A 25005-nucleotide genomic window follows, 5' to 3' on the forward strand; every position below is an offset into this window, starting at 1 on the left:
GGGGAGAGGGAGGAGGGGAGAAGGGATAGCGAGCGGATGCAGGAGAGGGAGTGATGGAGGAGGAGGAGGAGGAGGAAAGTGATGGAGGCACACGCCACGCAGCGGGAAGATGTGGAAGGAAGGGGAGCCAAGCGCGTGCACTACTGGCCGAGCGCACGCGGGCGCTAGGCTGCTTCAGGGGCGGGAAGGGCAACTTCTCCCATCAGGGGCGCGTCGACGGTCGGTAATTGGCTACAACGCCCGCAACGCGCGCTGCACGCTACTGCGCGCGGTCGTGGGCCTGCGCTATTCCTACCACTGATCATCGCCTTCTCCGCGCCATCTACAATGCCCAGCCAAGATGGCTGGACCTCTGAAGAAGTGCTACGGTGAGGCGGTGAGATGGTGCAGCATCCTCGTCCATGGCGGTGGCAAGCACTTTGCCCAGCAACATCCGTGTGTGTACAGTATCCGTTGGATGTACTTGCGGCCCAATTGCTCCACGTGAAACAGATACACGCCCCCTTGCCGTTTTCGGTCGGGGACCAGCCGTCTAAGCGATCTTCTCCATTCAAACTACTGCAGCCTGAGGGCGTATACAGTACAGGAGATGCGGACCCTGACGAACCACGAGCGGCGTCTATCGCGTTGGCAACGGTACTGTTTCACTTTGCTCTGCTGATCTCCCACCGACCTTCAATCCTTCCAGCATGGCAGACGTTGAAGCAGAGCGAGGCGAGCCGGCGGTCGGCATCAAGCACATGCTTCAGTCGTCAAGATTGTAGCTTACCTGCTATCTTTGGTAATTAGTCCGTTGCCGTCATCGTTCAATGACCTATTTGCATAGTTCAAGCCTTGCTGCATGCATCATCTCATTTCCTCGGAGTTCCACCGATGCTCTATACAGTTACTCATAGGGCGACATGCAGGGTCGGAAGCAGATCCGTGTTGCGGGCAGAACATCACATGCAAGCAGATCTCTTTGGACCGAAGTTTCAATGCTGGCAAAGGTCCAGTAACAATTTGACTGACTTGAAGAACGGTAGAAAACGATGTGGTCTGCTGGTCGCACAATGCGTGCACTTGAGAAAGGAGGCCTGAGGCCTTGCTTCGGCCCAGCCCGCGCGTGCTCTGAAACAGCCGCCCTCTCGTTGCTTGCGTGTCAAAATTGTCCCGGCCGTAACGTCAGCTAATCCACTTCATACCGGATTTCGCCAACGACCTACCCTACACCTGCTTCCCCAACGCGCATTGCTCCTTTTCATTCACTGCTTCCCACATCTCCCCATGGAAGCGCAATGTCGGAAATGATCTCGCAGCCTATGCAATAACAACACGCGACCCCGTTGCGATGCTGCTTGATCTATAGGGGTGGTCGGTCTCAATGCCGCCTGCACACTACGCTGCATCAACACACACTGACACATCCCATCAGGCATCACACTCCCCTCGCCATGCCGGTCCCTCGACCTGTACGGCGGAACAGTACCAGCACGTACATCCTCGCCACAATCCTCGTCGTCTGCTTCCTCTACTTCTTCTTCGGCGACGATGACACCCTCGCCGCCATCCCCAATGTCGCCTCGAGACAACTCCTTAAGAGCAAGGATGCCGCCTCCAACATCCTCTCGCCCCCCTCCCTCCCCTTCCGCAAACCCGCGAAACTCGACCCCGGCGAAATTCCTCCCCCGCCGCCAGTCGTACACTACAAGATGAACAACGTCACCACCTCAGGCGACCCCATCGGCAACCGCGAAACAGTCCTCATCCTCACCCCCTTGGCCCGCTTCTACCAAGGATACTGGGAGAACCTCGAAAAGATGTCCTACCCCCACGAACTCATCAGTCTCGGCTTCATCATTCCCAAAGGCAAAGAAGGCAACGCAGCAACGACCCTGCTCCAAGAACGCATAGCCATCACCCAAGCCCCGACCAACAAGAATCGCTTCGCAAGCATCACCATCCTGCGCCAAGACCACGAACCCTCCGACCTCTACTCCCAAGCCGAAAGCGAGCGGCACGCCCTCCACGTGCAGAAAGAGCGGAGATCGAGGATGAGCCGCGCGCGCAACAGCATCCTCTTCACCACCCTCGGCCCCACCACCTCCTGGGTGCTCTGGCTCGATTCGGACATTGTCGAGACGCCACCGAGTCTCATTCAAGATCTGGCCTCGCACAACAAACCCATCATCGTCCCGAATTGCTTCCAGCGGTACTATGACGAGGAGAAGGGAGCCATGGCCACGCGGCCTTACGACTTCAACAGCTGGCAGGACTCGGCGACCGCGCAAATCCTCGCGGAGAAAATGGGCCCGGATGAGATTCTGCTAGAAGGATACGCAGAGATGGCTACGTATCGCTCGCTCATGGCGTACATGGCCGGTACGCACTGCCTGTCCCTTTGGATTGCAACCCAAGCTAATCACATCTCTAGACCCCAAGGGCGCATCCGACCATGTCGTCAGACTCGACGGCGTAGGCGGCACAGCGCTGCTCGTCAAAGCCGACGTGCACCGCGACGGCGCCATGTTCCCGCCCTTCCCCTTCTACCATCTAATCGAGACGGAAGGCTTCGCCAAAATGGCGAGTCGCTTAGGCTGGGAGAGTTTCGGCCTGCCGAATTATTATGTCCGTCCTTCCCCTATATCCTCAAGTTTACAGTCTTCGCTGACGATTGGTTCCTCCGATAGGTGTATCATTACAACGAATGAAAAACATGGGTACTATTTGGGAAGTGACCGGGCTGGCAAATGGCGGCAAAGCAACACGAGAAAACCATACACAGAGACGGCCTGGGGTGTTGTTTTGTCCAATCTTGCATAGATATCATCGGCGGTGTTTTCTCCGGGGCTATAATTGCTGCGTTTCCTTGATCTGGTGACAACTTGGGGGGACCGGCGCAGTCTAGATGCATTTTGGAAGAGGCGGAAGACTGCAGGACACACACAATACCCTCAGCATAGTAGCTTCTGGCGTTTGCTTTTGCATTTCACGGCTTCCTCGAGGCGCACTCGTCAGGAATCCTTATCCGATGGGTATCAAAAGACATCGTATTTGCCTTCTCTCCTCGCAGTATCGGTGGAAGTCCTACTCGATCATGATGGACCACCGTCCCCAGTCGGCTCGTCGGATTCCAACCTACCTCCTGACAAACCCAAGCGCATCAGCCACCAAATCTCTCTTGGCGCGCTCATCCAACAGCGATGCCGACGAGCCCTCCTCCCCGAACGGCTGCGGCTCCACGGAGCCGAAAGCATCACTACTGCTATTCATGGCATCCTGCATCACCGAGGTCTTCCGATGCTGCTTTATAGCCGCCCGCCGGCGGGCTCGCGCTTGATACTGCTCGTGCAGCTCCTCTGAGTGTTGCTGCGAGAAGGACTCAGGCGTGAGGTACACGCGGCGGACGCCTTTGCTAAACGTGCGTTGGACGTAGCGGATGCGGGTTTGGCGTTGCTTTTCGGGGGTGTTCGTGAGGGTTGCGTTGTCGGGTGAGGAAGATCGTTTGGGGCGTGAGTGTAGCTTTTTTGATGGTTCCGGCTTTGGAGTCCTGGTATTGGACGGTAGTGGCTCGTCGAGAGTCTCGTGCGGGAGAAGGGTCGTGCCGGAGGAGTGGAGGAGGTCTTTCCTCGGTGCATGTTGACTGGCTCCGATGCGGAATGTGGGCTTGGTGGTGGCCGCGGTGTTCTCGATGTCGTGGGATGAAGACCGGGCCGGTGTTTTGGCGTGTTGCGGCCGCTGCTGGTTTGAAGTCGGCTGTTGGTCCCGGGTCGAGGCACCAGGTTTCGCGCTCGATCGTGCAGTGGAGACTATCGTCTGTTTGCGGAGGATGTCTGGTACATCGATTGTCTCGTGGGGTTGTTGAGACGAGACGCGGCTTGTGGAGTAGCTTCGAAACTGCAATCTTGCATATGGGACATCCAGTTTCGTTCGAAAGACGCCTGTTGATCCCACGCTGCTTCCCCGGCCGGCTGCAGACGGAGTAAGAGTGATTGCCATCCCGCCTTCTGAAAGCAGCCCGAATGTGCCAGGACAATGCCGAACCGATGCCTCCTCCGCAAGTCCTCCAGGCGAAGACTGTTCGGGAATCGCAGTAGCATCGATTGAAGATGGCAGAGCCCCAAAGAGCGATCCTTGGTCTTCCACCGCCTCATATTCCTGCCTATTGGACGGCTCGCGAGGGCCGTGGTGCCCGAGAAGGAACATGACCGCATCGCCTTCTTTCACCGTCTCGCCTAGCGCCTTGGCTTGTGCGTGTTTGAATGCTTCTGCGCCAGTAGCGGCATCAAGGACAGAATGAAAGGTGTCTGGAAGACCTTGTGGTTTCTGAGGATCGTAAGAAGCATCCGGATCTAGACTCAGCAGACCCGCTTTCTTGCCCCATCCACCGCCGCCGGACAACACTTTGCAGATCCTCGCACCCTGCTCTACTAGTCGTAGAATCTCGGCGTTCAGAGGGGTGAGAGAATCACCGTGTGTGCTTGAGTCGGGCGAATGGTTCCACCACCGCTTGATCTGATCGATATCCATGTTCAGCATCGTCGTCGAGTCCGAATTAGACTGTCCCTGTAGATCAGACGGCACTACCAAAGCCCAGACTGCGACCGGTTGTGGCTGCATCTTCTTGGCAACGAAGTACTCCGATATCATCTGTTCCAATTCTTGGCTTGCCGGCTGTGTTGCCGTGCTTTCTCCATCGTGTATAGCTGAGGAGAGCAGGCTGCTCGACACTTCACGGACGATGTTCCCCATGCTATGCCTCACCAGACGAGGCGGCGCAAGCGGAGTGATTGGTAGATCCAGTCCGACATGAGTTGCACCGCGACTCGGCAGGGACACAGTCACCGATGTGCAATCCTTGTACTCGTGCAGTTGAAGCCGATTCGAGGCATCAGGGACATACTGGGTATGCGTGATTGTACTCACACGACCGGTGGAGAAGATTGTCTGGGCCAAAGGGAGCTGGACAGACCAGGTAAGCGCACCAACCGGAGCTGTCCTGAAAGTCAACGAGCCTGGTTTGTCCTGATATTGCGCTTGCCGGCCCTGCACTCTCGGCTGTCGTTGTTCGTGATCAGGGTATGATGGTGGCGCCTGATCAAAAGAAAGGTGGTATGCCAGGCCTTCAGACCCAGCACTTCGCTTGCCGAATGGTAATCTGTCCACAACTGCTGTGATCGCATGCAGTGGTCCGGGAAAGGCTTCGAGTCCTGTGATGCGTTTCCATGCTTTCAAGGCAATATTCGGATCGAATGCGCTTTGAGCGAAAGATGGGGTCAATAATAATGACAGGACTGGTGTAGCGGAGGAGTTGGGCGGAATATCAGATTTAACTTCGTTCTGTGTTATCGCGTCCAGCAGCTGATCTGTATTTGTGCGTGATGGCGCCGTCGTAATAACCAGTCCGTTAGCAGCCCAAAGTGAAGGCGAGACCACGCCTCGTGGACTCTGTTTCGCCGAAGAGTCACGCTGTGTGCTTGCAATAGCAGAGTATGTCCTTGCAGAGACCAAGTGCCATTGCGACGGAAAAGCGAGCTGACGGAAAAGGTCAACTCTCGCCCGCCGGACCGAGCATACTCTGCACAGCATCTGCGACTGTCAACATCTGTACTCGCGAGAATGCAGAAGTCGTTGTGAAGTCGAGAGAGGCTCGAGGTACGGAGGTGACGTCGAGACTTTGCGGCTGCTCAGTTTCCGCTTTAGGCGTCGATACGGTCACGTGATGTCTCTTGCAAGGCTCCGGGTGTTTCGTCTCCAATACATCGCACTTGGAATGGTCACACAGTCGCGTTCACAACTCGAACATATAGTCATCTATCATACATATCCTTCTAGCTTTGGCCGCTCTACATCACACGACTGGTAGGCTGAGGTTGTCCGGCACCAGCCATACCCTCACTCCCCGATGCCGGACGTGAATAACGCCGCGATAACTCGCTCTCGGCATGCCAGCCTTGTGCTTGGTGATCAGGCCAATATCCCCCATCATAGCTGTCAGATGGTCCAAGTCGCGATAGCCGATCCACCTCTCCTTCACATCCTCAACCGCCTTACCATCTATATCCAGTTCCCTGCTAATCGCCTTCCGCGCCTCCTCCCATCCGACCGCCGACACGGTTGCCTGCAGCTGTTCGGTCATCCAGGCGTTATATTGCTGCTGCGGCAAGTAACCCAAGTCTACCGCCTCCCAGTCCACGTTCACGTCGTTCAGTCGCATGGCCTCGAAGTAGCTGAAGAACTCTCCCCTACTAGCTCCGCGCTCGCCGAATGTAGTGACCCGACTGACTTCGGGGATGATACAACTGCGACCTTTGCGCTGAACAGGGTCACGCAGCCATTCGTCCCACCAGGCATATGTCCACCCGCGCAGCTCATTCCAGAGAGCGCGAGACCACATCCACCCCAGGCCTGGGAAGCACTCGGTGCGGTAAGTCGCTGTAGGAGATGCCACAAGCGGCGCTTGACCGTTGGTGTTCCACGCAGAGACGCAGTAGAGACTCGGATCGGTGTCGAAGAGGGGCGCCATGCGGCGAAAGTAGGGAAAGAAGTCGGGTGCGAGTTGCATGTCGTCTTCGAGCATAATCACTCGATCCCATTTCTCATGGCCCTCGACGCGGTCCATGACCTCGGTCAAGGCGAATTCGTAGTGGCGCGCAATCTTCGTGTAGATCTTTGACACTTTCTTCCGCCGGTCGCCGTCCCAAACAAATCTGAGGTGAGTGACCTGATCCTCGTAGGACGCAATCACCTGTTCGGTCCCCGGACCGAAATCATCCTGGCTGACGAAGATGGGATGAAGAGAGCGGTCCGGAGGGAGAGCGGCAAGAACCGAGTCGAGAGTGCGGCGGAGGTAGTCGGGACGATTGTACGTAAAGATGATTACGGGAATGGGAGACTGGGCAAGAGGCAGGGATGGAGGGCTCAAAGCTCCCTCGATGGTGAGTCCCGGCTCGCTGCCTTGAGCTTGGACTGGGTTGAGGCCGTCGTTGAGCTGAGGCAACGCTGGCGCCGCTGCTGACCACGTGCTGCGATCATTTGATCGGGTGTAGAGCAGGAGCAGACAGAGTGCTACCAACACGCCAACGAAGCCCGGCCGGAGGCGACGCGGGAGGCACACTGGACGTGCGGGCAGCCAATGGCGCATGACATTATTCTTGTGGTGTTCAGCCAGTCTGGACAAGGAGAAGAAAGCCCATCGACAACGATCGCAAGTGGCAGGAGGGGTAGAGGGCCAGACCTAGGGGGAATCGTGGCGCCACCTGAGGAAATGCAGTAGTAGTAGCTAGTAGGGGGACTGTATGCACGATCCCGCACGTTGTTAAAGCTTAAGTGAGGTGCTCACTGCTGTGTCAAGTACCTTATGATTCCCTTACGGCCGTACGCGGACTCCTGCGCCCGCCATGTTATCCAGACTGACACGTCAGATGTGACCATGGAGTCACCAAGTCTCGCAGAATCTCTGTCCTTTGGATGCCGAGCTTGAACAGAGCCCTTGCTCGTCGGCAGCTCGCCCTCTCCTCAGCTTCATTGGCTTGGCGTGGCTGCATAAGGCTGTAGAGTTACCGCCAAAGTCACGATCTGACCTAGTCCCCGCGGAGCACGACGAGCAGCAGATAAACTCGGTAGTCCCCGGTCGAAGTTGGCGATGCTTCTTTCACCCTAAGCTCTCATCGTACCTGGTCCGAAATGTTCTCACTGATCCTCGGGATTCTCGCCATCCCCTTCGGCTGGGCTGCAGCCGGGGGCGTCTGTACTGCCAATCGCAGCAGTGCGTCGGCGTGGTGCAACCACTACACTTATACGTGCACCAGTACGGCATGGGGCCCTTCTAAAACATCGACTACCACCGTGTAAGGAGCACATTGTCCATCACGAGTGTGCCGATCGGTATGGTACTGACTTCATTGTCCTCCTCATCAGCACGGTCACGACTGTTGGATCAAGCACCATAACCACCACTTCATGCGGGATCTCACCCCTCACCACGGTGACGTCTGTTGCCGGGGCCACAACCAAAGCGAAGCGAAGCGCGCCTTCCAAACCAAATTGTCTCGCACAATACAATAGCGGGCCCGAAATCTCGTCGGCTTGTAAGAATGGTGGCTGGCCGGTGCACGAAACCACATGGTGGTGGCATCACACCGTAAGATAACTTCATGCACGTCGGAGACTTGGTCGTAGCTAACAGCAGGTCTCTTCGCGCGCAAGGGTCCTGCCAAAACGGTCACGAAAACAAAGACGGTGACCGGCACTGTCGTTGTCGAATCTCCAATCGTCAACTTCCTACTTATGGCCTTCGGCTCCGGAACGAGCGCAGATGGACAGTACGCTTCCGTCGATTCGGGCCATCCCAATTTCAGGTAAGAACACGGATTGCCCGTGGGGCACCCTCGCAATGTGGCCAGTCACTAACGTCCAACCCGCAGTGAGTTTGTCATTCGTCATTTGATAGCACATCGCATACGCCACGCATACGACCGCAACACTGACATTGGTCCACCCAGACAAAAGTGAAGAGCATGATCCAACCTCCTTCACGCTGTCTGGCACTTCTCTGATCGAGCAGTCCGGAGGTTATCATACAACTGCGGACGAAATCGCGATGCAAGGGGCCGGAGATACCGCGGTCGAGTTTTTTTCCGATCCCAGTGACGACAACGTCTTGGAATGCACTCCCGAGTCAGTGAACGGCGACTGCACGCTCGCCTGCACTGTTGCCGGCAACTCGGTGGATTATCTGTGCGCCGGCGGTGATGGTGAAGCGGCGTGGTATATTGGAACGGCTGTCGAATCAGGCTGCACGAGCTTCACGCCGTCGGTGGTCCCTGTTTCTGCTGTTGTTCCATACACCCAGTCGATGCTGGCCCGGGCTGTTGCTACCCCAGCCGCGTAACCTCGTGGATGACTGTCTCATTAGTCTATCCTCTCCTTTGATTCGGGGTTAGCTGCAAAGTACATATCGTCCAAGGATTACGTTTGGTATCAACGGAATTGCTACCGGTTGCGCGTGCAGTCGGCCAGAGGAGATGGAATGATTTGACTCCAGCCTTACGCTGCAGTGATTGTGATTTGTTCGTGCAGAGTCCACTATTCGCAGACGCATATGAGATCGTCTTCACTCGAGTTTCAGGTGTTTCCGGAGCCACGGAAGGCATGTGAAGCAGTCCGGACAGAGCAGCAGTTGTAACCGGAGCCACCGTATACGTCACAAGTCGAAGTGCTGGACCAGCGAATCAAGAGGCTGCATAGCGGCCAATCGAAGATGCGTGGGATGCTTGCGTACCGGCATTCCGTTGAACGCCGGTTGCCGACTCTCCGATTCATCATCAAGGCAAAAGGCAGGGAGACGGCGGGCGATGATCACTTTCTCAAATGAAAAACAGTGGCGCAGCGCAGAACGCGTCGAGCAGATCTGGCCGATCTTGGCGACGGATTCTCGCGAAGAGCGCAGCCTTGAGGCATGCTTCTGCTGCGGTGGCCGGGTGACACGTTGAATGCGGTGGTGTAGCATGTCGTCCGCGACTCGACAATGACCGCGCATACCGCCGTCTTTCATCCCATGCTGCTCCCTCTCGAGTTTCGCGTCGACTTACGATCCGACTCGAGTGGCATGTGGAAATTTCTCAATGGCGCGCGCGCGGGCCACCCCCGAACTTTTAGCCGTTTTAGTTTCTGCATTTAGCCCACCGCCTCCTCCAATCACCGCGCCTCTCCCTGACTTCACCCTTGGCCACGCGCCGCCAAAACCTGGTCACCATGGGGCTAAACCACCCCAACATTGGCCCGTGAAGAGGCTGTGGCAACTGCCAAACCGGCGTACCTGCGTCGGAGCCTTTTGCCCCGGCGAGCCTGGGATCCACTGCATCTGCCGCGTCCTTCGCGTGTCGAATTATGTAGGTCGGCGGGTTAGCGATTCTGCTTCCTCTCCTTGACTCTCGTTTCCTTTCCATTCTTTTCGCGCGCGCGCACTCTACACTCTTTCGGTCTATCATGCATTGCTATTTGGGCGCAGCGTTGGCTTTGGCCGCTTCCTTCGCTTCGGCATCGCCAACAGAACAGATTGAGAAGCGCAACATTGTCGACTCGGTCGCAGACGAGTATGACTTTGTTGTTGTCGGAGGAGGCTTGGCAGGTCTCGTACTCGGCGGACGTCTATCCGAAGAGAAGAGCTTCAGTGTCCTCGTACTCGAAGCGGGCAGCGATGGCGACGAGTTCCGCACGCAGATCGGTATGTACTATTTGAAAATCCTGCGCTGCACAACGCCCTGACCCAAACGAACTTGCAGATACTCCGGCGTACGCCTACTTCCAGTCGCTATGGGGCACTGCCGCGGATTGGAACTTCCATACCGTTGCTCAGCCTCAGATGAACGATACATCAATGGAATGGCCTCGAGGCAAAGTCCTCGGCGGCAGCTCCGCCATCAATGGATTGTACCTCATCCGCCCTACCGAATACGAAATCAACGCATGGCAAGAGATGCTGGGAGGCATGGACGGTGCGGACAACTGGGGCTGGGAGTCGCTCGATGCTGCCATCAAGAAGAGTGAGACATTTACTCCACCCTCCGCAGCCATTGCCCAAGAGGCCGATATCACCTGGAATGCCGCGAGCCATGGTACCAGCGGGCCTATCCACAACTCATACCCTGGCTACACGTTCCCTTACATTGCCGATTTCATGCAATCCGCCGCAGATGCTGGCGTGGTAGACACCAATGATGCTTATGGAGGCTCGAATGTCGGCGCGTTTGTCGCTACGTCGGCCATCAACCCTGCCAACTGGACCCGTTCCTACAGTCGCACTGGTTACCTCGACCCACTTCCTCCGCGTTCCAACTACGACGTTCTGCCCAATGCCTGGGTGACCAAGCTTCTGTTCAACAACGCGACCACGAACCTCACTGCTACTGGCGTTCAATACACCATGGACGGCGGCGCGACCTTCCAATCGGTCAAAGTGAAAAAGGAAGTGATTCTCGCGGGTGGAACGGTTGGCAGCCCTACCGTCCTGCAGTACAGCGGTGTTGGCCCTGCCAGTGTTCTTTCCGCTGCGGGTGTTCCTGTCGTCCTCGACCTTCCAGGTGTTGGACAGCATCTCCAAGATCACCTGAGCATCGAAATTCAGTTCAACACCAGCGAGCAAACTGACGGCGCAATCTACGCCGCCGGCGGTGCGCCCGCAGCCAGCCCGGAGTTCTTGTCCTACGTGAACGATGGTGTCGCATATGTCAACTCCACCGTCCTCTTCGGTTCGTCCGTGGTGGACTCCATGCAACCCACCATCGAGTCGTACATGAACAACTATGCGCCCGCATACGTCAGCGACACCGTCACAGCCGGCTTCCAAGCTATTTACGAGACGGTTTCCAAGAAGATCTGGTCCAGCCCCGTGGGCCAAGTCGAGCTTCTGATCGGCAACAACCTCAACGGAGCCATCAACCTGGGTGCATCCCTTCAACATCCCCTCAGCCAAGGCAGCATCAACATCAACTCCTCCAACCCCATGGACTACCCCGCCATCAACCCCAACTACCTCAGCAACCCCAACGACGCTGCTGTGCTGGTGGCAGCCCTCCAACTCATCCGCAGAATCGCCACCACCGGTCCTCTTGCCGGCATCATGACCGAAGTTTGGCCAGGTTCCAGTGTGCAAAGCGCCGCCGAGTTGGACGAGTGGATGCGCCCCAACTGCTTCACGGAGTACCATCCCTCCTCCACCTGCGCCATGCTGCCGCTCGACCAAGGCGGTGTTGTGGACGCAAACCTGCTCGTCTACGGCCTTTCCAATGTTCGCGTCGCAGACGCCAGTGTACCGCCCATCGACTTCTCCGCGCATTTGATGGCCTCGACGTACGGCATCGCGGAGCAAGCGAGCGACATCATCAAGGCGCACTGGCTTACCAAGAAGGCGCCGGCTGCTGTCGCGTCGTCGCATAGTAGCGGCGACTCGGCGAGCTCGTCGACAGCGCACAAGTCCGGGGGCGAGGCGCACCACGGAGGCTCCGCCAAGAGCGCGGGCGCAACTGCGAAGGCATCGTTGGTGTCGGTCGTGGCGAGTCTGGCGGTCGTGGCGGGCTTCATGTGCGGCTTCCCTTGAACTGTGTTGGCCTCGCCGACGCTTTTCAATCTTTCCAGCTTCGAGCCCGGGGGAGTGGGACACTACAGCAGCGGAGGTCCATCACAATCCCGGCGAGGCAACAAATGTTCGTTCTCAAGACTGCAACACAAAGTTCACATTGATCGATTACGACACAAAAAGTTATATACCCATCCTTCAACCTCCGCCTCCACGACAATGGCCCTCACTCGCAGGCACAATCAGCAATGAACCCATACCACTGCGCATTCCCCGACGTCAACCCCGGCTGGCCGCGATTGCACTCCGTGGTGGTAGACGAGTACGTCGGCTGCTCGCAATTGCTCGTCCCGTACGCCGTCAGGCGATGGCAGTTGTCGCCGTCCGTCTCGCCGTAGATTTTCTTGATGCCGCCGCGCGGCTGCGTGCAGGCATAGGTGCACACGCCGCTCTCGACGTTGAGCGGCGCTTCGGTTGCGCCGTTTTCGCACACGGCCGTGAAGGCTGCGTTGCAGGTGCAGCCGACCCGCTTGAAGATTCTTTCGGCTGGTGCTGCCGTGGCTGTGGCGGCGAGGGCCAGGAGGGGGGCGAGGATGTTGAGGAAGTGCATGGTGACGTGGGCGTGGAGGCAAGGGCCGTTTGGGCGGATAGGATAGACTGATTAGAAGTATTAATGTTTAATTGAGAAGACAAGAATCACCTCGATACAACTGCCTCCCGCCGTGCCCTTTTTATATCTCCTCTCGTCGTCCTCCTAGCATCGAGCAGCCCTCATTCTCAGCCTTGCCCTCGTTTCGCGAGGCTAGTCTCGTTACTGGACGACGATGACGGCAAGCATCGGCAAACGCCAGGTCGGGAAGGAGGAGCTTTTCAGCTATATCAGAATTCAGCTTCGCTCTGGTCGCGCGAATGGTCTGCTAACCTCGTTGTTACTCGGTAGCTGCATAGGGCACGGCGTGACTAGCCTGCTTCCAGCTGATGCCGGCGCTTGGAGTCAGTGTGTTTGTTATGTATGCAGACGTCAGGCGAAGTCATCGTGACTTTCCAAGGACCACTACACTCCTGCCATAACAACAAGGCGTGCACCAGCTCAAACGACCAAGGACAACTTCTTCAGCATCGAGCCACGCTGCCGAGTACGTCACGTCACGATCGCTGATCGACGCAGTTGTCTTTCGCGCCCGCAAAGCGAAGACCGGCGACTAAATGTGTAGGAGGAATAGTCGCTCCATTAGCGCGCATTGCGATCCACGTTTTCCCACGCCACGATCCTGCTTTACCTCACGAACGTGCTTGTTACGTTTCCTCTGGCTCACGATGTTTCTTTAGATCGGCGAGTGCTACTACATCATAGCGCGCGACTTGGAGCGAGAGACGAGGGCGTGGCAGTCATCGTTCCGTTCCGTCCCAACGGGAGGTTCGCGCGTCGCGCAAAACAAATCTGCTCGATGGGAGGCGGAGACTTGGGGTATGCCGTTGATATGCGTGAGTGGCACGAGGCCAACACGTGCGCGAGATATTGAGAGGTGTTGGACCGGTAAGCCGCGTAGGAGCCAGACGAGAGGCGATCAAGAAGATGTCCGTCCACGAGATGGACAGTGTGATCGAGCGTGGAGGTGAGATCGTGGCGATGGACAGGGTTGAGCGAATCTGAACACATCAGAAAATCACCTAGACAGCCTAAATTGTTCAGCCCTGGATGTAGCTATGTTTTCGATCGCTTGCGTGATGATCGTAGCGAGTGTCCTTCGATCAGGCTCGGTGTTGACTCCAGGCGGGTCTGGGTCCATTCATTGACGTCCCGGGAAATGAGAATCGTCACAACCATTTCGCGGATTGGTGCTTTTACCTTGAAGAACCCGGAATCAATCAATGCCCTTCGTTGAAAATGTGCGACAGACAACGGCGTGAAGACAACGCCTCTGCTCGGAAGCGCGTGCCGGCCGAGCGAAGTCGGCAACGGATGAGAGCGTGGACTTCACCTCTCGGCAAGGTCATTACCCCCGACTTCCCCAGCCAAATAAAATGGCGCGAACGGACGGAGTGACACACACGAGTGTGAGTTGAAGAATGCAGAGCTTGAACATCATCGTCGTCGGAGCGGGCATCGGAGGCCTACAGGCTTCTCTCGCGCTCGCCAAAGATGGCCACCGAGTTACCGTCCTGGAATCCGCGAAGGCGTTTGAGGAAGTAGGGCGAATGGCAACCATCATTATACTGATCGATGTGCTAATCACAGTCGTCCCAGGTCGGAGCGGGCATCCGCGTGCCGCCCAACTCGCACAAACTCTCCACCTCATGGGGCGTGGACTTTAGCAAAGTGAAGAAAGATGTCTCCATGGGGAACCGGTTTGTCGACTGGAAAGGGAAAATGCTGCTGTCTCTCGACTTCTCCGACGTCGAGAAGCGGTACGGTGCGCCCTACTACTTCCTCCACCGCGCGGACTTGATTAAGTTGCTGGTGGACACGGCGCAGGAGAACGAGCGCATTACGATCCGGATGGGCTCGAGAGTGGAGAAGTATGATTTCGAGACGCCTGCTGTGACGTTAGTGGGAGGGGAGGTGGTGAAGGGCGATTTGATTGTGTGCGCGGATGGCATCAAGTCGGCGATCCGAGACGAGATCAATGGTCGCCCTCTTCCGCCGCAGGACACTGGCGACGTAGCGTATCGAATCCTCGTGCCTGCACAGCCGCTATTGGACGACCCCGAGATGGCTCATCTAGTCAAAAATCCCTGGGCGATGCACTGGATGGGGCCCGAAGGACACGCAGTCGGCTACCCGCTGCGCGGAGGCGAACTCTACAACATCATCATCGACGTGACGCACGCCTCGGACTGCGGCGAGCCGCTGGCGGACGAAGGGCAGATTTGGAAGTCGGCGCGGAGCAACTCGGAGCTGGTGCAGCGGTTTCACGACTGGTGTCCGGAAGTGCGCAAGCTGTGTGCGATGACGGGCGAGTATTTGAAGTGGAAACTTGCGGACTTTGATCAGCTGGACCATTGGGTGACGCCTAATGGTACGGCTGCTTTGTTGGGGGACTCTTGTCATCCTATGTAAGGGGTTGGACAGTCCATCAAGTGAGACAAGGCAATTGCTAATCCTAAATCTTCTCAGGATGCCCTATCTGGCGCAAGGAGCGGCGCAATCAACTGAAGATGCGGCTGCTCTGGCTGCTGCTCTTCGTGCTTGCTCGAGTATCCCTGAAGCCCTGCACACTTATGAAAAGGCACGCAAGCCGCGGTCGACATACGTCGCGAGGAATACAAGGGTACTGCAAGAGTGGCTACATCTGTATGATGGGCCAGCGCGAGATGAGCGGGATAGAAGGATGGAAGCCGACGCCGAGTCGAATCCGATGTTCTGGGGGTGGGAGAAGAGGAAGGACTGGTTGTTTGCATTTGATGCCAGCAACCTGGACGACGCCAAGGGCGAGATTCCGAGTCTTCCATCTATGCCGCCTGACGAGGCGAGAGTGTATCTAAATAAGAGCAATGGCCATTTATAGAGAGGTAAAGCACGCGTTAGAGCCTTGCCATATCACTTGAAAGATCGAAGCCCGTGATCTTTTCGAGTTCCTTCACAGCCAGATCCGCACGCCCTAAATTCACCTTGATCGTGTTCATCCCCAACTTCCTTGCCGTCCGCAAATTCTGTCCAATGTCGTCCAAGAAGGTGATGTCTTCGGCTCGCACGCCATCCCGGTAGTCTTTCGTCTTCACAAACTCGTGCAATCTCGTGATGGCGTACTGATACGCTTCCTCGTGAGGTTTCCGCATACCAATATGCGCACTAGAGATGAACACGTCGAATATGCCCGCCAGCGCACTACTCGCCTTGCCATCCTTCGTCGCTCCGTCATACAGCTTATGCCCCAGCGGGAAGATCGAAGTGTTAGACAGCGCTCCAAGAATGAGCCGCCCATTACTCCGATCCGCATGCTGCCGCAGCTTCTTGAGCGCGGGCCCCATGTGCGGATCGAGCTGTCGAGCAATGCTCATCATCTCATTGTGCAGCGCCTCCGCATCGATCTCCGGAAGAGGAGGAGCCTGGTACGCGGCCTCCTCGGCGCCCTGGCTGGACTTGAGATTGTGTTGTTTGGCGAGGTGGCGGGCGTGGTACTCGCGCCAACGCTTTTCGTTGGTGAGATCTGCGTGCCAGGCTTTGTAGAAGACTTGGTCGCAGACGAGCTCGCCGCGTTCGAGGCGCGCCCAGCTGCCCTGCGGTCCGGATTGCGAGATGGTCCAGTTGATGTAGCCTTCCGGGATGCCTTTGGATCGCTCGTAATCGAGGATTGCTTGGAAGGGAGATACGACCTGGAAGGGTGTTTAGTGCGTGCTTGGTTGGTTTTAAAATGATGGATATACGTACGCAGACACCACCAATGTCAAAGAGTAGGACCATGGGCGGCTTCCGAGTCGGTGGAGGCATGTCGAGGACGGTGTTCATGATGACAAACGTCTTGTTATCCTTGCTCCATCTTGGGGAGGACATTTTGGATGTCAATGCGCCAACGTCTGGTATCTAGGAGACATGTAGCTCTCTAGACCCTAAAGACTGTCTGGGGCCGTCTGCTACGAGGTCGGCATGTCTGCATGTTGCCTCGGCCTGGGCGTCGCCTCCGCGGCTGTGAGTGTTGATGCCTCAGGCAGACATCGCGGTCCAGACTTTCCCCACTTCTCTCCACCTCGATGATACGACGAGATGAGCTTTGGATCGCGCAACCACCATGAGCAAGATACTTCCTTTCAATACACGGTGCTTTAATCGCATCTGACTTGCTTTCAGCTCTCGTCTTATCAATCAACAGAACAGAGACAGAGGTATTCGCCGTCACTATCCGGACCGAGTCTTTCGGTTCACGGTCCGCGTACATCTAGGGTAGCTTTGGGGATATATCTATTGCACAAGTATCATCGAGTCTCTGGAAAGGCTTGAACACAAGGCAATCAACATGAACGGCACAAACGGCACAACCAATGGCGAGGTCCAACTCCCCTCGGCCAAACCATACCAAGTCTCGAAAGACATCACCGTCCAGCCGCCACTGACACGACGTGGCAACGGCCCAGCGCTGATTCTCCTCGTCCCCGAGGGCTTGGATCTGAGTGGCCACGAAAAGACACTCGATCCGCCACCGCTTCAGAAGTGGGCGGAGGAAGGCTTCGCCGTCGCGCAAATTGCGGTATCCGAGCAGCATTCCAATTTCCAGGAGCAGTTGAACGAGGCTCTCGCCGCATTGGAGAAGTTGGCCGAATGCGACTCGACGGAGAAGACGGGCGTCATCGCCATCAACACCAAAGACTCGTCTCACATCTCAAAAGCTATCGACGCCACCGACAAAATCGTAGCAGTCATCACCTACGGCAGCAGCACCCTGCAAACCACAAAACCGCAACTGAGCCACCTCGCCGGCACAGCATCCAAAGCCGCAGCCAACAGCACCAAATCCTTCCACTACCCTGATGTGGGAAGCTACTTCACCATCCCCTCCCACGACGACTTCAAATCCTCCCCGGCGGCCGTAAGCCACACGCGCTGCCTCGCGTTCCTCAAACCCCTCACCAACGGGCCCTACTTCGACCTCGAGGCCATCTGGGACGAGCACTGCATGTTCGAGTTCGGGGAGCGGGCGGTGGAGAAGACGATGGGCACGATGGTGCAGGAGCCGTACGTCAACCACATCCCGACGCTGACGGGCGGCATTGGGCGGGCGAAGTTGACGCATTTCTACGCGAATCACTTCATCTTTAATAATCCTGACGACACCGCTTTGGATCTGGTCAGTCGGACGGTGGGAGTTGATCGCGTGATTGACGAGTTTATCTTTTCGTTTACGCATGATAAGATGATTGATTGGCTGTATGTTTCGCTCAATGTTCCTCGAGACATGGTGTGGCAAGCTGACAGAGTTACAGTGCCCCTGGCATCCCACCAACAGGCAAGAAATGCGACCTCCCCTTCACAAGCGTCGTCAACATTCGAGGCGATCGGCTGTACCACGAGCACATTGGATGGGATGGAGCGACCATGTTGCGACAGATGGGCTTACTTCCAGACTACCTTCCCTTCCCGTACGCCGTCGACGGGAAGAACCCGGCGCCAGGCAAGGCGTTCGAGTACAAGGTGCCGACCATGGGAGTGGAGACGAGTCGAAAATTGGTGGACGAGAGATCGGTGGAGTCGAATGGACTGTTTGCGTTTGCGGTGCGGGAAGTGGATCAGTGAGGAGTAGAAGTGAAGTCGATATTATTGGTATTACAGCAATAAAGTCCAAAGCCCTGACCCAGTCGTATCTTTGCGCAACATGTACTCCATAAAGGAAGATGGCCATCACCAGCCCTCGCGGCTCCCCTCGTATTCTACCCTCTACGAGTTCCAGTGGTGGTGGTGCGGCTCCTCATGCCAATGGTGATGCTGAGGGCACGGCTTCGTAGCATTGACATAAACATCGTAGATGACATTGTCAACGGCGAAAGCGGGCGGCGGGTCTCCCCCGTTGGTGTTAATGTAATTGAATGCCACCTCGGTCAGCTTGGTGAAGTTGCCATTGAGTGTTGCAAGAACCATGTTGGCGGTGAAGATGCCGCTGCCAGTTTGGTCGCCTCCGAAGTAGAAGGTCTGCGTTGCGACGAGATCGACACCCGAGTAGCCTTGGACCGTGACGTCGCAGTCTTCAGGCGAGTCGACTTCGCCATCGGTGCTGTTGTAGTCAGCGGATTTATTAGCAGAGCAGGGGTGATCTCTCCCGAGCTCGGTACGTACACCGCGGTACAGCCAAAGTAGAAGCTCTTCAGGTCAAAGTAGACGGTCTTGCTTCCGGTGTAGTTGGAGTAGAGGGTGGGGGTGTCGAAAACATTCGTGGTGGCGCCCTCCGAGGCAGCGACATTCGGCGGGCTCTGGGGGATGAGGCCGATCAGACCGGTGGTGCTGATGGAGGTGTCTGCAACTTCGGAGCTGGCGGCGTAGAAGCTGGACCAGAAGAGGTAGTCGTAATTGCCGATCTCGTTTTCAATCAAGGGCCTGGAGATGATGCGTCAGTTGGGCGAGCATCGTGAGGCGTGTGTAAGGATGGTGGACGTACACGGTGATTGGAAGCGCGGTCAGATCGTCGAACTAGAGGAGGCAAGAAAGTGAGTAGGCGATGTGAGGGCGGGTGATGAATGGAGGGAAGGAGCACGACTGACGGTAGCGTTGACGGGGATGGCTTTGAGATAGGGGCACTGCTTCTGCTTGGGCTGCTTCCATGGGGAGGGAGTAGCGGCAGCGAGGCCCAGCAGGCCGGCGATGAGAAGAGCTTTGGACATTGTGTTCCTGAAAGAGAGATGAAGCAAGAGAGTGTGTAGAAACGAGTGACTCGAGGTGAGATGACGGCGCAACAGCAGTAGAGACAGTTGGAAAGACAGTAGAAGAGACGGATAGGAACAAGACGCGTCTAGGGATGTGTTATCGACGCGGGCATGGCCTCCTATATACCAAGGAGGTGGTCGCCGTTGGACATGGCGCACGCCTTCTGCACCCAACCGCGTACATACGTCCACGAGAGAATCGGAACCCTGTCAGTCAACGCACGAGTTGTAGGAGCCGACGTAGAGTACCAACCAGAAAGCTCCGTAGGATCACTGCACTCCGCGGAGATTACTACTTGCCGGATGGAGGATGAGCAGGAAATTGGGTGGCTGGCAGATCGTAAACGGTCGGCGACGCGTGGGGAATGAAGATGGAATTGGGGGGAAAGGCCGCGGGAAGGCGTCAAGGCATCCATCGGGAAGGGCCCCCACCGGGAGGGTTCCACCGGCAAGAGCTGCAGAGGCCGGACCGAGGCGTGCGTTAGCGGACTCGGAAGGCACGACCAGCTTATCGCCGGTCCCGCTTCGACCGACGGCTTGCACATGCACATGCACATGCACCTCCGCCTCCGTCTCCATCCTCCCTAAAAAGACTGCATGCTTGCCTCGAGCTCACCGTCCCCTCCGCCTCCATCCTCCTCATCTCTTGTCCCTCCCGAACAACCAAGGCGGCAGACCATGTGGTCGCTCCGCCGGCCTCGCTTAGCAACGTGTGGTGGAATTTAACGGCGTCAACAACCACGCCTTGTGCCCCCTCACTTCACCACAGCCAACTCCACATCCCTCTCCACCCCATCTTCGCCGACAACACCGCGCGAAATGGAAGAAGCTCGCCAGCCTCACGGAAGGGAAGGCGGAGAACCTAGCATCGTCGTCGATCATGCTGCAACAGAGGATGACGCAGTGCGCGCCCTGGCCGACATGTCACTCAGTGGGCGGCGACCAGAGCAAACGCGAAGCATCACCGACCCGAGCCCGGTCTTGCTGTCACGAGCCTGGTCGAAAGGCAAGGACACCCGCGACCGACCCGGCAGCAGCGGCGGAAGTAGCACCGCCAGCAGTCGGAGCGGCCACTCTCGCAATCGCTCGCCCTTCTCTCGCAGCCACTTGCGCACCCGGAGCACCAGCGGTTCGTCGCTCGCTGCTCCTCCCATGACGCGAGCCCACTCCATGCCCAATCCCAACACCCCGCGTCAGTTGGACTCGTTCGCCCCGACACCAATCTCTGGCAGTCTCTCACCGAGTCCCCTACGCTCCTCGGCTCGAGCCGGGAGTCCCTTCAAATTCGAGGATGGCGGCTTCAACACCTCCTCGCGCTCGCCGAGCTGGCTCGACATGAGCAGCGACAGCGCGTGGACCAACGGCATCGGCATTGCAGCAATACAAGAAGACAGCGAGTTGGACCTCACTCCACGCCCCGTCCTGCAACACCCCCACTCCTCCTCGGCCTTTGCATCCTTTTCCTTCTCCCGCTCCAGCTCTCAACGCGGCAGCCGACGCCCCGCCTCACCCCTCCATAGCTTCTCCAACGCGCCTCCAACCACCGACCACCACCAGCCGACCTTTCAACTATCGCACACCCCGCGTTCCGGCTCCAGCTCCCCCACCCTCAACCCCCAACGCTACAACGAAGCATACCCACAATCCCTGCACCACTACGCGAGCACCTCCTCCTTCTCCTCCTTCAGCATGCCCTCCACCCCGACCTCCATGCGCAGCCGTTCGCCCTCCATCTCCTCCTTGGAGACGATCGAGGACGCGCCGGAGATGGAAAGCGTGGCCGAGGCGGAGGTGATGGAGCGCTTGAAACTCGTCATCGAGAGCGAGAGCGACGGGGAGAATGATGCGGGCAATGGAGGAGTGAGGAGGCGAAGTCTGGATGTTGGTCGCGGTGGACGGCGGACAGGGTTAGGATTGGGATTGAGTGGGGAGAAAAAACGGTGGAGTATCTGTGGGGGCGAAAGGAGGGGAGATCTAGACCTGGAGACGATCTGGGAGGATTGATGCGTGGTGACTGGCTTCCGCTGAGGCCGAACGCGTCGAATGAAGCACACACGTCTTCGACGAGACGTACGAGTCTATGAGAGCATTTCTTTTTCGGCGTTCATGGGATCGACGCGGCGGGCGAAGGACGAGGGAGGGCCTGATGATTTTTCTACGATACCCAACGCGCGTTGATGATACCGAGAGCGGCGGACTCGTGTTTTTAGTGGAAGACCTGAGATACCTTCGACACAACGAAATGAGTATGATTTTGAACCCTGCGCCTCTGTGCCATCTTTCCCGTCCCTCGTCAATGTCGTCAGTCGTGTGAGTGAGTCTCGGTGCCTGACAAGGCTTCTACTGCCCCACATCAACTTTTTCTCAAACAGGCAAGCCATCACACCTCACCTCACCTCACCACACCAACACCCCTCTGCTCCCCGCCACCACCCAACCCAAACCAAAATGTCACCCGACTCAGGCACCCCTTACCTCCCCGCCCCCTTCACAACCTCCCCCACCCCCCTAACCCTAATAACGCGCGGCGCAGAAGCCGCCCTCTACAAGACCACCTTCCTCACCCCCCACCAACCCTGCGCGCTCAAAATCCGGCCCCCGAAACCCTGGCGCCACCCGACTCTCGACGCCCGCCTGACGCGCCAGCGCATCCTCGCGGAAGCGCGGGCGCTGGTGAAGTGCGGGCGGGAGGGCGTGAGGGTCCCGCAAGTGTTGGGGATGAGTTGGGAGGAGGGGTGGGTTGCGCTGGAGTGGATTGCGGGGCGGACGGTGAAGGATGTTATTTGGGGGTGGAGGGCTGAGGGGGCGGAGAAGGGGGATGCTTGGTTGAGAGGGTTGTTGGGGAAGGTCGGGAGGGCGGTTGGGTTATTGCATTCGATTGGGGTTGTGCATGGGGATTTGACGAGTAGCAATATGATTGTGGAAGAGCAGGGGAGCACGGCGGGGGAAGGGGAGATTGTGCTGATTGATTTCGGGCTCGCGACGCAGGCTGTGCAGGAGGAGGATCGTGCGGTCGACTTGTATGTGCTGGAGCGCGCTTTTGGCTCCACGCATCCGCGCGAAGAGGCGCTTTTTGGCGTTGTGCTGGAGGCGTATGCGGGGAGTTATAAGGGGGCCAAGGCGACGTTGAAGAGGCTGGAGGATGTAAGGATGAGGGGGAGGAAGAAGAGCATGATTGGGTGAAAGGGGGACGGGAGTTGCACGACTACGGAAGTTCAACAGCTTCTGTCGGATATCATTATTTGTCGAGGCTTGCAGCGACCTTGACCTCACTGGATGGGACTTCCTCGTCCTCGGTGCTCTCGTCTTGCGCCCCGTCGACGCCCACGCCCGGCCGATTCTTGCGACGCTTGGTCCCCGCGCCACCGAGCCCGACACTGCGATCAAAAGCCTTCTTCACCAGCGCTTTCGCCGCCTCTCCCTCCTTCGCCATCCCAGCAGGCGGAAGCAATTCCCCATCCGCAATTCTCCAGCCCTGCGCGCGAAGCGCTTTCCACTTCTCCCCGATCTTCACCCGCACCAGATCGCCCGTGGCCATAGCGTCTTCCAGCGAGTCGTGTCCGCGGTCGCCGCCGGTCTGGATGCTGCGGTTCAGGTGTCTTGCGGAGAGCATTTTGAGCCCGAAGCGCATTGGTAGGCCTCGAGGGTGTGGGAAGAGGAGTACGGTGTCGATGATGGTCGGGTGGCAGAGACGGACGGCGTTGAGATCGTTGTCGATTGCGTGCCCGATGAGAGGAGTTGTGGGCGTGAGGAAGGAGCAGAGTAGAGAGCGGGCGGCTTGAGGGTTGTTGACGATGGGTAGTGCACGAGGTGTAGTAGCGTCGGTGGGAGTCGCTGCAGTCATCCATTCGTCGTACGGCACGGCTTTGGTGAAGTGCTCCGGCCACACGCCCGAGAAGCGACTGTTGAAATCGATGACGGTACCCAGCGGTCGAACGAGAACATCCACCAGTTCTTCCCCCGAGGGCCAAGCTACCGCTGTGAGGCGGATGAGCTCCAGACCGTAGACGGTGTACCCCATCTCACAATCAAACGTCACAGCAACGACATCCTTTCCGCTCCGATCCTTCTTCGGCTTCTCATTCTCCGGGGTGGTAATGAACGGCAAGACAGCCGCCAGTCTTGCCGGCGAGCTCGACTTGAAGACGTGATGCTCGGTCACAGTGCAACCCGGCGATCCCACAGTCGCGTTGCAGCAGGGATAGTAGGCTTCTTTGGCGTTCCCCATTGCGAAATCGGCACGCGTCTTATCTGGGAAGACTCTGCGATTGGGATGGTGCTTACATCTACCGTTGGATGTCAGAAGGCCTTCTTCATTCCGGTTAGGAAAGACTTGGAAGCGGGCGGAACAGCGATCGCAGACTTCGTAGTTGCGGCTTGCTTCGACGGCTTCTGCTGCTTTCGTCGCTTCGGCTTCCGTGGGCGGAGTGGGGATGTAGCCATACGATGTCAGGCGACTTTGATCCGCGACAAGTCCTGGTAGTAGCAGTTGCTCTTCCCGTGGCGTAAGACCTGTCTGCGGCTGGAGGGCGTCGGCGGGCTTCTGCTTCAAGGTGACCTGGATAGCGGGCTTCTTGAAAGACGTCTGGATGTGCTGAGCCCAGTCTTCCACTTTCATCTTCCTGTAGTGCGCAATTCTGTTCTTGATGATGTTGGGGTAGAGCTGCGATTGCTCTCGGGCGACCTTTTCTTCCTCGTCCAGGGCCATCTTGATCAATTCTGCATCGGTGAGATGGAGCAGTCGCTTGTGCTCCAGCGTGTCACTGTCTCTGACAAGGTGGTTGAGACGCAGCATCTCTGCGTGCAAGTGCTTGAGGTAGAGAGCACGTTTGGAGTGGCCGACGGGGTCGTTGGAGATGAGTCTTGGATTGAGCTTCTCGCTTGCTGCCTTTGACTCCTGAATTGCGATGGGCTCCTTCGTGACCTTTGGAGTGGGAACGGCGACAGCTTTGCTTCTGTCCTGCGATGGAGGTGTAGTTGTACCGGCCTTGTCTGGATACTTGTCGATGAGGTATCGACTGAGAGCGAGCCCCATCTGCGGCGGCGAGACGGGGCGGGTGAGAGTCTTTGGTTTCGCCGAGACTGTCTCTCCAGTATCTGTCTCGGATGCGGTCCCAGTCCTCGCTGCGGCCAGTTGAGAGCGGATGTCATCTGCTTTGCTTGGAGGTTTGGAAGAGGCGGAGTCATAAGTGACTTTCCTCCGTTTGCTTGGTGGCTCGCTCGCACGTGCATCTTGTGGTTTGGCAAACGACGTCTGCTGCGTTTGGATGTTTTGTGGTCTAAGGTCGTGGCTGAAGATGCAGTTTGTCAGGCTGCATTCCCCCCCGTACGGACAGGCGATTCCTTTGAAGAGGTTTGTCGGGGTGAAGACCATTTTGGCGGGGGGTATTTGTGGGTGGATGTTGGATCGGGATCATGGTCCACGTTCAGCATCGATGAGTACGATGGGGAGCAGCATTCATGTTTCAGACGCATACATGCGATTGGTGACGTTGGGTGTCTTTGATGAGGTGAAGTCCAGGCGGATTGTTCTGATTGCTGTTGCCACAGACTCACGTGACTTTGCTCCGCCTAAGTCAACGTTCACCATCTCCAAT

At 57.3% G+C, this 25005-nt stretch overlaps 13 protein-coding genes across 13 annotated transcripts; 7 read left to right on the forward strand and 6 right to left on the reverse strand.

The window, feature by feature from the left end:
- The first annotated feature begins 1081 nt into the window (after positions 1-1081).
- Positions 1082-2904, forward strand: BDY17DRAFT_120823 (alpha-1,6 mannosyltransferase subunit). Its single transcript, XM_033729308.1, has 4 exons — positions 1082-1353; positions 1415-2361; positions 2414-2607; positions 2670-2904. The coding sequence occupies exons 2-4, from the start codon at positions 1434-1436 to the stop codon at positions 2688-2690; spliced, it is 1143 nt and encodes a 380-aa protein (XP_033590638.1). The 5' UTR covers positions 1082-1353; positions 1415-1433; the 3' UTR covers positions 2691-2904.
- On the reverse strand, positions 2894-5642 carry BDY17DRAFT_120836 (uncharacterized protein). The gene has a single exon (XM_033729309.1). It carries the CDS (start codon positions 5566-5568, stop codon positions 3118-3120), a length of 2451 nt encoding a protein of 816 aa, XP_033590639.1. The 5' UTR covers positions 5569-5642; the 3' UTR covers positions 2894-3117.
- A 134-nt stretch (positions 5643-5776) lies between these two features.
- BDY17DRAFT_294921 (GNT-I family-domain-containing protein) lies at positions 5777-7289 on the reverse strand. The gene has a single exon (XM_033733212.1). It carries the CDS (start codon positions 7121-7123, stop codon positions 5831-5833), a length of 1293 nt encoding a protein of 430 aa, XP_033590640.1. The 5' UTR covers positions 7124-7289; the 3' UTR covers positions 5777-5830.
- A 47-nt stretch (positions 7290-7336) lies between these two features.
- Positions 7337-9342, forward strand: BDY17DRAFT_294924 (uncharacterized protein). Its single transcript, XM_033733213.1, has 4 exons — positions 7337-7829; positions 7900-8122; positions 8188-8338; positions 8484-9342. The coding sequence occupies exons 1-4, from the start codon at positions 7666-7668 to the stop codon at positions 8870-8872; spliced, it is 927 nt and encodes a 308-aa protein (XP_033590641.1). The 5' UTR covers positions 7337-7665; the 3' UTR covers positions 8873-9342.
- Positions 9343-9969: 627 nt separating this feature from the next.
- BDY17DRAFT_309392 (aryl-alcohol dehydrogenase) lies at positions 9970-12079 on the forward strand (the record flags this gene model as incomplete). Its single annotated transcript, XM_033735327.1, has 2 exons — positions 9970-10207; positions 10266-12079. 2 exons carry the CDS (start codon positions 9970-9972, stop codon positions 12077-12079), a joined length of 2052 nt encoding a protein of 683 aa, XP_033590642.1.
- On the reverse strand, positions 11984-12754 carry BDY17DRAFT_294927 (uncharacterized protein). The gene has a single exon (XM_033733214.1). It carries the CDS (start codon positions 12666-12668, stop codon positions 12285-12287), a length of 384 nt encoding a protein of 127 aa, XP_033590643.1. The 5' UTR covers positions 12669-12754; the 3' UTR covers positions 11984-12284.
- A 1374-nt stretch (positions 12755-14128) lies between these two features.
- Positions 14129-15119, forward strand: BDY17DRAFT_309394 (uncharacterized protein; the record flags this gene model as incomplete). Its single annotated transcript, XM_033735328.1, has 2 exons — positions 14129-14248; positions 14298-15119. 2 exons carry the CDS (start codon positions 14129-14131, stop codon positions 15117-15119), a joined length of 942 nt encoding a protein of 313 aa, XP_033590644.1.
- Positions 15120-15583: 464 nt separating this feature from the next.
- On the reverse strand, positions 15584-16490 carry BDY17DRAFT_248969 (HAD-like domain-containing protein; the record flags this gene model as incomplete). The annotated part of the gene is made up of 2 exons (XM_033730945.1): positions 15584-16375; positions 16431-16490. 2 exons carry the CDS (start codon positions 16488-16490, stop codon positions 15584-15586), a joined length of 852 nt encoding a protein of 283 aa, XP_033590645.1.
- Positions 16491-17013: 523 nt separating this feature from the next.
- On the forward strand, positions 17014-18287 carry BDY17DRAFT_248287 (uncharacterized protein; the record flags this gene model as incomplete). The annotated part of the gene is made up of 2 exons (XM_033730899.1): positions 17014-17921; positions 17978-18287. 2 exons carry the CDS (start codon positions 17014-17016, stop codon positions 18285-18287), a joined length of 1218 nt encoding a protein of 405 aa, XP_033590646.1.
- A 24-nt stretch (positions 18288-18311) lies between these two features.
- Positions 18312-19767, reverse strand: BDY17DRAFT_294940 (uncharacterized protein). Its single transcript, XM_033733215.1, has 3 exons — positions 19247-19767; positions 19144-19175; positions 18312-19082 (listed from the first exon to the last, which is right to left on the reverse strand). Exons 1-3 carry the CDS (start codon positions 19364-19366, stop codon positions 18590-18592), a joined length of 645 nt encoding a protein of 214 aa, XP_033590647.1. The 5' UTR covers positions 19367-19767; the 3' UTR covers positions 18312-18589.
- A 195-nt stretch (positions 19768-19962) lies between these two features.
- BDY17DRAFT_294942 (uncharacterized protein) lies at positions 19963-21667 on the forward strand. Its single transcript, XM_033733216.1, has one exon. It carries the CDS (start codon positions 20228-20230, stop codon positions 21410-21412), a length of 1185 nt encoding a protein of 394 aa, XP_033590648.1. The 5' UTR covers positions 19963-20227; the 3' UTR covers positions 21413-21667.
- Positions 21668-21856: 189 nt separating this feature from the next.
- On the forward strand, positions 21857-22591 carry BDY17DRAFT_322954 (kinase-like protein; the record flags this gene model as incomplete). The annotated part of the gene is made up of 1 exon (XM_033736913.1): positions 21857-22591. The coding sequence occupies one exon, from the start codon at positions 21857-21859 to the stop codon at positions 22589-22591; it is 735 nt and encodes a 244-aa protein (XP_033590649.1).
- A 256-nt stretch (positions 22592-22847) lies between these two features.
- BDY17DRAFT_238357 (uncharacterized protein) lies at positions 22848-24782 on the reverse strand (the record flags this gene model as incomplete). Its single annotated transcript, XM_033730332.1, has 1 exon — positions 22848-24782. A coding segment is annotated over one exon (1935 nt), but the record flags the coding sequence as incomplete, so codon positions are not given.
- Between the last annotated feature and the right edge of the window lie 223 nt (positions 24783-25005).

Source organism: Neohortaea acidophila (assembly GCF_010093505.1).
Source record: "Neohortaea acidophila strain CBS 113389 unplaced genomic scaffold BDY17scaffold_4, whole genome shotgun sequence".
Lineage (NCBI taxonomy): Eukaryota > Fungi > Ascomycota > Dothideomycetes > Mycosphaerellales > Teratosphaeriaceae > Neohortaea > Neohortaea acidophila.